The sequence below is a fragment of the Anolis sagrei genome, chromosome Y (genome assembly GCF_037176765.1).
Source record: "Anolis sagrei isolate rAnoSag1 chromosome Y, rAnoSag1.mat, whole genome shotgun sequence".
Classification (NCBI taxonomy): Eukaryota; Metazoa; Chordata; class Lepidosauria; order Squamata; family Dactyloidae; genus Anolis; species Anolis sagrei.
The window spans coordinates 62,696,990-62,707,894 of record NC_090035.1 but is presented as its reverse complement, the minus strand read 5'-3'; the positions used below and the strand labels follow the sequence as shown (position 1 = coordinate 62,707,894).

Genomic DNA, 10,905 nt, shown 5'->3' with positions numbered 1-10,905 from the left:
TTTGGAACCACCATGGATTGCCTTGGCGTACAACTACCAGAAATCCCAGCCAGTTTAACAGCTGTTAGGATTTCTGAGAGGTGAAGGCCAAAACATTTGCTTGCCAGATTGAGAACCATTGGATTAAAGGCTCTCTCATGTCTCCCTACCTCCCTGATTTGTGTGCTTTCTTTCACGGGGCCTCCGTTCAAAAGGCAAACAAGAAGAAGAGTCAGCGGCGCCAGAAAGAAGGAAAGGACTTTGTCAAGCTCTGCCTGCTTGCCTGTCTTTATTGCAAACCATAGGGCGAGGAAGGGTCCCCTCCCAACTCCCCTCGCTACTGCTGCTGTTGCTTCTCCTCCAGAGGTGGTTCGTACTGCGCCAGCTGTGAAGAGAGAAGCCCCGTTAGTCCTTGGGCTTCTGACAGGGAATTGCAGCCCACAGCCTTCTGGGCTGCGGGCAGCAATGAAGTAATAAGCCCTCCCTCGTGAGCTCTCTCCACCCTGATCTTAATAGTAACAATAATAATAATAAAATAAAACTTTATTTGTATTCCGCCCTATCTCCCCGAGGAGACTCAAGGTGGATTCCAACATAACAATGGCAAACATTCAATGCCTACATAAAAACACATGATACCGACATGAAATCCCAGAAAAACCCCATCCATAAAATTAGCATTAAAACCTAACAGCGAATGAAAAACCTAGCATTGGTAAATTAAACTAGACATCAATAAACTACACACAGCGAAACAAAATTCTATTAATAATATAACTCTAAACAAAACATCCAGACTATATATTTCCGACATTTGTATCCCGTCCTTCTCACCCCGAAAGGGACTCAGAGCAGCTGACAATATATCTGTACATATGTCTTTCTTATTGTTTATTGCTTGTTGTTATCAGCATTATATATTACTATATTGTACTATACCATTATAATGTAATATAAGAGATTTGTAAAAGAGATTTAAAGATGGGCTCAAAGCCAACCTTAAAAACTGGCATAGATACCAAGAACTGGGAAGCCCTAACCCTTAAATGCTCCAGCTAGAGGTCAGCTGTGACCAGCAGTGCTGTAGAATTTGAAGAGGCATGAATGGAGGGCGAAAGAGAGAAATGTGCCAAGAGGAAAGCGCGTCAAGCCAACCCCGACCGGGACCGCCTTCCACCTGGAAACCAACGCCCTTATTGCAGGAGAACATGCAGGTCAAGAATAGGACTCCACAGTTACCTACGGACCCACTGGCAATACACCAATCTTGGAAGACAATCCTACTCGGATAACAAGGGATAGCCTAAGTAAGTGTGATATTATTTGTAATATTACATGTAATATAAAATTAATAATTATAATATCGTATTATTATTATTAGTATTATATTGTATTACATAATATTATTATTTCGTATCAGAAGTATTGCATAAATTAGTATAAAATGATAAAAATAGAAGGAGCACAGGTGGCTAAATAGTATCTTTTGATCAAAAACAGGCAACTGCAATGGCATTTCCTGTAGCCTCCAACAATTCTTCCTCTATACATGAGGCCTGCATAGTAGACAAGCATACAGATGCGGAGTTGTCTGTTCTGCTCCACAGTCACATAAGGTGTGGGATTCTTTTAGGTAGTGCCATTCTTCCAGGTTGTCTTTTGAGGGGCACAGGGAAAGAGCCTCCTCGAAGATTGAGTAAATACATTCAGGCATACCCTGGGCAACATTTCTTGTAAACGGCTAATCCTTCCAAACCCAAAAGCATTGCTTTTAAACGTTTTTAAACATAATATTATAAATATTATATGTATATACAATATATTATATTACTAGCCAACCCCTGCCATACGTTGCTGTAGCCTGTAGTCTGTGTATATGTGTTTTGTGTGTATATATGCATATATGTGTGTATATATTTCTATATACGTGTGTTTGTGTATATATGTGGTTTTGTGCATGTGTTGTAATATATTTTTTGTTTTTGGGCTTATTAAGTCTCATCCGCTGTATTTCTCAGTGTTTTTATAAGTGACGGTCACTTATTGGCCTGATAGGTGTATTATGTCCAAATTTGGTGTCAATTTGTCCAGTGGTTTTTGAGTTATGTTAATCCCACAAAGTAACATTACATTTTTATTTATATAGACTAGCCATCCCCTGCCATGCGTTGCTGTGGCCCAGTCTGTGTGCATGTGCTTTGTGTGTGTGTGTATATATATATATACATATATATATGGTTTTGTGCATGTGTTGTAATTTTTTTTGCTTTTCAAGTCTCTTCTGCTGTATTTTCAATGTTTTTAGGAGTGATGGTCACTTGTTGGCCTAATAGGTGTATTGTGTTCAAATTTGGTGTCAATTCATCCAGTGGTTTTTGAGTTATGTTAATCCCATAAATAAATAAACAAACATTACATTTTTATTTATATAGACTAGCTGTCTCCTGCCACGCATTGCTGTGGCCCAGTCTGTGTATATGTGTGTGTATATATTTGTGCATATGTGTTTGCATATATATGTATCTGTGTCTGTGGGGTTTTGCTCATGTGTTGAAATGGTTTTGTTTTTTTGCTTTTTAGGTCTCTTTTACTGTGTTTTTTGGTGTTTTATGAGTGATGGTTACTCGTTGGCCTGATAGGTGTGTTGCATCCAAATTTGGTGTCAATTCGTCCAGTGGTTTTTGAGTTATGTTAATCCCACAAATGAGCATTACATTTTTATTTATACAGACTAGCCGTCCCCTGCCACACATTGCTGTGGACCAGTCTGTGTATATGTGTTTTGTGTGCATATATATATGTGTGTGTGTGTTGGTTTGTTCATGCATTGTAATATTTTTTTTTTGGCTTTTTAAGTCTCTTCTGCTGTGTTTTTCAGTGTTTTTAATTGAATTAATTGAATTAACACCGTACTTTAAAAAAAATATGAATAATGTTAGAGAATCTAAGGAAAGACCAAATTCATGGAGACAAGCAAATATTTCAGTGATACACAAAGAAAATACTGACCCAGAAAGAGTTAAAAATTATAGACCCATTTCGCTGCTAAACCTAGATGACAAAATATTTAGCTTTGTAATTGCAGAGAGACTCAAAAATTTGGTCAAGAAAAGAATTAAGGAAGAACAATCAGGATTCTTACCGAATAGTTAACAGAAGGAAAACTTAAGAATAATAATAGACTTGATTGAATACTATGAAATTAATAATCAAAAGAAGGTAATGTTCTTGGCCCTCGACGCAGACATAAATTGGAATTTTTTAAAAGCGCTGATGAAAGAAATGGACATAGGCTATTATTTTCAAAATATGATAAATGCAATATATGAAAAACAAGAAGCAAAAATTTGGATAAATAGATAGGAAACAGAGAAGATAACATAAATTGGAATTTTTTAAAAGCGCTGATGAAAGAAACATAAATTGGCCAACATAAATTGGAATTTTTTAAAAGCGCTGATGAAAGAAATGGACATAGGCTATTATTTTCAAAATATGATAAATGCAATATATGAAAAACAAGAAGCAAAAATTTGGATAAATAGATAGGAAACAGAGAAGATCGAGATAGAAAAAGGGACAAGACAAGGATGTCCTTTATCCCCTTTAATATTCATCTTAACATTGGAGGTATTATTGGATAAAATCAGGGAAGATAAAGAATTGGAAAGTACAAGAATCCAAGGTCAAGACTACAAGCTAAGGGCATATGCCGATGACATCATTTGCATAATCGAAGATCCAGAGAAGAATTTAGGAAAATGGATAAAGGTAATAAATGAATTTAGAGAAATTGCTGGTTTCAAATTAAATTTAGAAAAAAACAAAAGCTCTGACAAAGAATATTACACAAAAAGAAAAGGAGAAATTAAGAGAGAGATGGGATATCCAGATTGTAACTAAATTAAAATATCTAGGAATAGTCTTGACAGCCAAAAACTTACAATTACTACAGAACTACATAGAATGATGGAAAATAATGGAAAAAAATTAGAGAATTGGAAAAATCTAAATTTGTCACTCTTGGGAAGAATTGCTAGTGTGAAAATGAAAATATTACCTAAAATGATTTTCCTCTTTCAAACCCCCCCAATAATTAGAAATCAAAATTTACTAAAAGATTGGAACAAAGATATAATGAAATACATCTGGCAAGGCAAAAAACCAAGAATTAGCTTCAAAAACATGACAGAATAAACAAAAAGAGGAGGCTTTGAAGTTCCAGATTTAAAACTATATTTCAAAGCCAGTGCACTGATGTGGTCTAAGGATTGGGCAGAATAAAAGAAAGAAAAATTGCTAAATCTAGAAGGAATTGACTTGAGAACTGGCATTACTATATGTGGTACGAAGATCCAAAAAAAAAATTGGAAATCATTTCATTAGATCGGCTATTATGAAAATCTGGCAAAATCTGACATCAGACAGGCGCCCTCCCTCATGGCCTTTCGTAGGGGCCTGAAGACATGGCTCTTCGAGCAGGCTTTCAACTGAGTGCTGTGTTACTGGAAATGACAACCGGAATGAATTACGACTACGAGATTGATTATGATTCCACAATATGACGGAGCGGATTATTTTAGTTTAATTTAGATGTTGTGTATTAGTGATGTTAGTTTGTTGTTTGATTTCTTTGTAAAGTGTCTTTTTGTACTGTACACCGCCACGAGTCGCCCTAGGGCTGAGAGCGGCGGTTAATAAATGCAAGAAACAAATAAATAAATAAATAATAAATAAATGCAAATCTAAAATATGTGAGAAAACTCCATTATGGTTGTCCCCATTAGAGGCTATACAAAGGAGAGAAATGGGATGGAATAATTGGCCAAAATGCAAAGAATTATTAAAAAAAGAAGAAAGTGTGACAGTAATAAAAACTCAACAGGAAATGAATATGATAAATAAAAAAATATTGTGGTATCAACATAGACAAATAAATGAATGCTTTAAGAAAAATAAAAGAAAAGGCTTTCAGGAGCAAGACACCTTTTGGGACAGTATACTAAAAACCGAAAGAAAGATAATAACAAAATTATACAAGAAATTAATAGAATGGAGCATGAAAACAGAAGGTGAAAAAAATACATCAAAAGATGGAACGAAAACCTGGGAAAAATAATAAAAAAAGAAGATTGGGAAAAAATTTGGAGTATAAAGATCAAATATACGTACACAATAGATTTAAAAGAAAATTGGCTGAAGGTGGCACATAGATGGTATATGACCCCTCAAAAATTTGGTAATTCCTATATATATATATATATATATATATATATATATAATGCTGGAAATGCGGATGGAGGGGTCATATTTCCACATGTGGTGGTCATGTTCAAAAGCTAAATTGTACTGGAAAAAAATTCACGAAATGATACAGGAAATGCTACACATAAGAATCCCATTCAAACCAGAGTTATTTTTATTAGGCACTAGCTGTGCCCTGCCACGCGTTGCTGTGGCCTATAGTAAAACTTATCAAAGTTGAGGTAGATATCTGGACTATTATGAAAGAGAAGTCCCTACCTATTCCTTCCCCCTTTTCCTCCCCCTTTCTCTACTTTCTTCCTTCTCTACCTCTTTCTTTCTTTCCTTCTTTCACTACTTGGTTTCATCCTTCTCTCTTTCCTTCATTCCCTCCCCCTTTCTTCCTTTGCCTTTCTTCCCTCCCTGTTTGCTTCCTTCTTTCACTTTTTATTTCCTTTTATTTTACCACCATCATAACAATAATAATAATGCAATGCATTGCCTCTGGGACCTGACACCTCTCCCATTCCTCCAGGGTCTCATAGGAACAATAGCATAATAATAATAATAGAAATAACAACCTTTACCCGCCATGTGTTGCTATGGCCAATCTTCCCTCTTTCTCTCTTTCTTTCCCTCCCTCCCTCCCTCCCTCCCTCCCTCCTTCCTTCCTTCCTTCCTTCCTTCCCATCTTTCCTTCTCCTCTCCTTTCTCTATCTCTTTCCTTCCTTCCCCCTTTTTCTTTCTCTTCTGCTGTCTCTCTTTTCTTTCCTTCCATCTTTCCTTTTCTTTCCTTTTCTTCTTCCTTCTTTCTCTAACTTTCCTTCCTTCCTCCTTTTTCTTTACCTCCCTTTCTCTTTCTTCCTTCTTTCCTTCCTTCCTGTCTTTCCTAGATTTTGACAGGGCGGGAAGGGGCGGGGTGGGGTTTGGAGGTGGCCTGAAGTAAAAGGAGGTAAGATTGGGGCAGGGGAGTGATGGAGCGTGGGGTTGCGTGTGTGTGTGCGGCGGCGGGGGGAGTGATGGAGCCTGGGGTTGTGTGTGTGTGTGCGGCGGCGGGGGGAGTGGGGTTGCGTGTGTGTGCGGTGGTGGGGGGAGTGATGGAACGTGGGGTTGCGTGTGTGTGTGCGGCGGCGGGGGGAGTGATGGAGCGTGGGGTTGCGTGTGTGTGCGCGGCAGGATGTGTGTGTGTGTGCGGGAAGCGGTGCGGCGGGGCTTGGAGTGGGCATGGTTTCCGCAGAGGGAACGTTGGCCGGAAGGCCATGTGCGCGCGTTGTTTTGCCGTTTTGTGAGTGTGTTGTGTTGTTTTTCATTTTGAGTAGATATGTTTGTACCTTGTGGGTTGTGTTATGGCCATGGCAATTGTGGTTAAGTTTCGTTGGGGTTTTTTTGAGTTTTGTTCTTTTGCCGTTTTGTGAGTGTGTTGCTGTGTTGTTTTTCATTTTGAGTAGATATGTTTGTACCTTGTGGGTTGTGTTATGGGCACGGGGATTTTGGTTAAGTTTCGTTGGGGGGTTTTTGAGTTTTGTTTCCTCGTTGGATGCCCCTAATAAATTTATATATATAGATAACAGATCCAAAGATAGATAAAACACAGATAAATTCCTTTTTTATTGAACACAGCAGCAAGAATTTGTTATGCAAAACTCTGGAAGGAAAAGACCCCAGAAATTAAGGACTGGACAGAAAAATCTTAGACATTAGAAACACGGACAGATTAACATATATGATGTCAAAAAATAAAGGAACCCCAATAAAAGAAACTGACTGGACAAATGTGACAAATTATCTGAGACAAGGAAATAGAAACACAATAATATAAACAGAAAACAGGAAGAAAACACAGATGGAAGAAAGAAAAGAATACCCACTCAGAAGATATCATGGAAGTCAACGAATGAGATGTATACCATCTCTCTCCGCTGTTTTTAAATTTTCACTATCTCTCTTTTTTCTTCTTGTTTTTGTTCTCTCTACTTCTCTCTTTCCAGTCACTCTTTATTTATTTTTTATTTATTTTCTTCTCAATTTATTACACTGTATGTCACAAAAGGAAACTTTTAATAAAGATGATGTTTTAAAAAAAAGAACTGTGTACAACCTTGGCCTTGAGCTTCCGGTTCTCCTCCAGGACGGCCTCGTACTTCTCCTTCAGCTCCGCCACTTCCAGCCGAAGGGCCTCCACCTCCGGGTTCTCGGGGGCTGTGGCGCCCAAGTGGTGCTTCAGGAAGCTGCGCCCGGAAGTCAAGGAAGGGAAGAAGCAAGGGCTACGAGGGGGGGAAGGGAAAGGGAAGGGGAATAGGAAGGCTCCCCCACCCCACCCCCCACCCCGCTCTCTCCCTTCTTTTGTCCCTCTCTCGGCCCTCAAAGGCTTGAAGGATACTCCAGGGCGCAGTTGGGCTTCTCAGGCTCCTCGTACAGGGCTACCAGCACTGAAAGGGAGGCGGAGAGGGTCAGCCTCAGGGAAAGAGAGAGGCCCAGAGACCTCCCTTCCCCTTCCCTGGGCATACTACCTTTCGTGAGGCTGTCCATCACGCCCGACTTCTCCAGGTAGCGCCGGAACTGCTCCCGCTTCGAGTCGGCGGCCTGCAGGGAGGGAGAAGGGTTGGAGGAGAAGGAGGGAGGCAGGAGCCCCTGTTTACCCCCCTCTTTTTCTTCTTCTCCTCCTCCTCTTCTTCCTCCTCCTCCTCCTCGCGCCGCTTGCCTACCTTGTAGTTCGCCATCACGGCTACTCCGGAAGCGGGACTGCGCTTCCCCCCAGGGCCTCTTGTAGGCGTCACGGCGTCCCCCCTGTCGCCATGGAGACGCCGGAGAATGAGGCCGCCCACCGCCCGGCCTCCAGGCCCCGCCCCCTCCTACAGCCATAGATTTCTGGAAGGGTTGAGAGCGGCCTTCCGGCCCGACATTCTTCCGCCCCCCCCCCCGTGCCGATTTCCGTCTCAAGCGAAGCCCCGCCCCCCTCTGAAAAGTTTGCCAAATTTTCTCAGGAAGGACGGGGGCTTCCGAATTCTGCAATGACAATGTTTTTTGGACCAAGCATGGGCAAACCTGGGCCCTCCATGTGTTTTGAACTTCAACTACCACAATACCTAACAGCCTCAGGCCAATAGCAATGTTTTTTAGACCAGGCCTGGATAAACTTGGGCCCTCCATAATAATAATAATAATAATAATAATAATAATAATAATAATAATAAACCTTTATTTGTACCCCGCTACCATCTCCCGAAGGACTAGGTGCAGCTTACAAGAGGCCGAGCCCAAATACAACAATAAAACAACAGCAACAACAACAACACAGTAACTCAAAAAACAAAGCAATAATATTAACAACACCCAATGACGCAATTAAAAACAATGGCCACGCCAAATGTAATAAATTAAAATTTCTGGGCATGACAAGGTGGGGTGTTTGGAGGGCGATGGGCATGCAGATATCCTAGATCTCTGATAAAGTGCGTTGGGACATAATGCTAGGAGTTTCCTTATTCTGGGAAGGCACACTGGACCATGGGGGACATGAGAGAAGCCTCCTCGCAGGATTGCAAGACATCCGGGTGTCCCCTGGGCAACGTCTTCGTAGACGGCCGATTCTCTCGATCCAGAAGCAACCAGAGACGACTTGCAGTATGCAAGCAAGCAAGCAAAACAACCAACAGACCTTTTCAGGACCAACCATGACAATAATCTCAATCAACATCGAAGGCATGTCAGCTGCCAAAGAACAACTGCTTTATGAGCTGTGCCGAGATAAGAAATGTGACGTGCTGTGTGTCCAAGAAACACACAGGGATGAACGACAGAAATGACCCAAAGTTCCAGGAATGATCCTAGTAACGGAAAGACCACATGCGCAGTATGGAAGCGCTGTCTTTGTCAAACCAGGCCTCCAAGTCAGCAGTGCCCACAACACTGAAGAAAACAATATTGAGGTTCTAACAGTAGAGCTTAATAACATCACCATCACCTCTGTGTACAAGCCCCCAAATGAAGAGTTCTGCTTCTCCTCCCCCGAGAACTTTGACAGGCACCAAAGGGCGGTAGTAATTGGTGACTTCAACAGCCATAGCCATGTATGGGGCTATGCCCAAGAGGACAGAAATGGAGAGGCTGTCCTATCCTGGTCTGAACTGCACAAACTATCACTCATCCATGATAGCAAGCTCCCACCATCCTACAACAGCGGGAGATGGCACCGAGATTATAACCCAGACCTCTTATTTGTGAGCGACAGCATCGTACAGCAATGTACTAAATCAGTGGGACCACCAATTCCAAACACACACCACTGACCAATAATATGTCAACTGTTCCCAACAATAAGGCCTCAGGAAGTTCGATTTAAATGAAGATACAACTTCAGAAAGGCAGATTGGACTAAATTCTCAGACATGTTAGATGACATGATCACATCGGTCTCGCCGATCCCTGAGGAATACCAGCATTTTATTGAAATAGTGAAAACCTGCTCACGGTCCTCTATACCGAAAGGCTGCAGAACCAACTACCTTCAGGGCATTACTCCTGAAACAGCTGCCTTGTTGGAAAACTATTACAGGCTCCACAACGAAGACCCATTTAGTGAGCAAACCCTCCAGGCAGTGCAGAGCATTGTGTCCTCCATCTCTGAAGCCAAGAAAGAACAGTGGATCAAGCTGATCACAGAGGTCGACATGGGCAGGAGCAGCCAGAAGGCGTGGAGGTTGCTAAGACGGTTGAGCAATGACCCCTCACAAACTAATACCCATGCAACATAAAAGCAGATCAGATAGCACACCAACTCTTGAAGAACAGGAAACCCAACCTTGCCACCAAACTAGGAAAGAAACCAATAGCCAGACAACAAGAGATTGAGAACAACAACCTTCATGAACCCTTTACATCTACTGAATTGGACATGGCTCTCAATAAATGTAAGAATGGCAAAGCAGCTGGCTTGGATGATCTACTGATGGAACAAATCAAGAACTTTGGCCCAAAAGCAAAGTGCTGGCTACTGGAGCTGATGAACAACTGCATTGCATCCTGTCAGATCCCCAAAATCTGGAGGAAAGCAAGAGTCATTGCCATCTTGAAGCCAGGCAAAGACCGTAATGATCCAAAAAGCTACAGACCAATCTCCCTGCTGTGCCACCCCTACAAAGTTCTGGAGAGACTCATTCTGCATAGAATTATGGAAAAAATAGACCCATGTCTGATTCCACAGCAAATTGGCTTCAGGAAAGGCAAAAGCTGCACATCGCAAGTGCTGAACCTGACTCAGCACATAGAAGATGGCTTTGAAAAGCAGCAGATCACAGGAGCTGTCTTCATAGACCTGTCAGCGGCTTATGATACTGTGAACCACCGCCTCCTCCTGAGAAAAATGTATAATATCACAAAGGACTACCATCTCATCCGCCTCATAGGAAACCTGCTACAAAACAGGAGCTTTTTTGTTGAGTTCCAGGGCCAGAGAAGCAGATGGCGGAAACAGAAGAACGGCCTGCCTAAGGGGAGCATGCTTGCTCCATCCATGTTCAACATCTACACAAATGACCAGCCACTGCCAGAAGGGACAGAGAGTTTCATCTATGCTGATGATCGTGCCATTACCGCTCAAGCAGGGAGCTTTGAGATGGTTGAACAGAAGCTCTCCGAAGATCTAGGTGCTCTAACTGCCTATTACAGGGAAAACCAACTGAT

At 41.5% G+C, this 10,905-nt stretch overlaps 1 protein-coding gene across 1 annotated transcript; it reads right to left on the bottom strand.

The window, feature by feature from the left end:
* Positions 1–249: 249 nt before the first annotated feature.
* Positions 250–8,026, bottom strand: LOC137095514 (c-Myc-binding protein). The gene is made up of 5 exons (XM_067462268.1): positions 7,929–8,026; positions 7,734–7,806; positions 7,604–7,652; positions 7,322–7,451; positions 250–364 (listed from the first exon to the last, which is right to left on the bottom strand). The coding sequence occupies exons 1-5, from the start codon at positions 7,941–7,943 to the stop codon at positions 317–319; spliced, it is 315 nt and encodes a 104-aa protein (XP_067318369.1). The 5' UTR covers positions 7,944–8,026; the 3' UTR covers positions 250–316.
* Between the last annotated feature and the right edge of the window lie 2,879 nt (positions 8,027–10,905).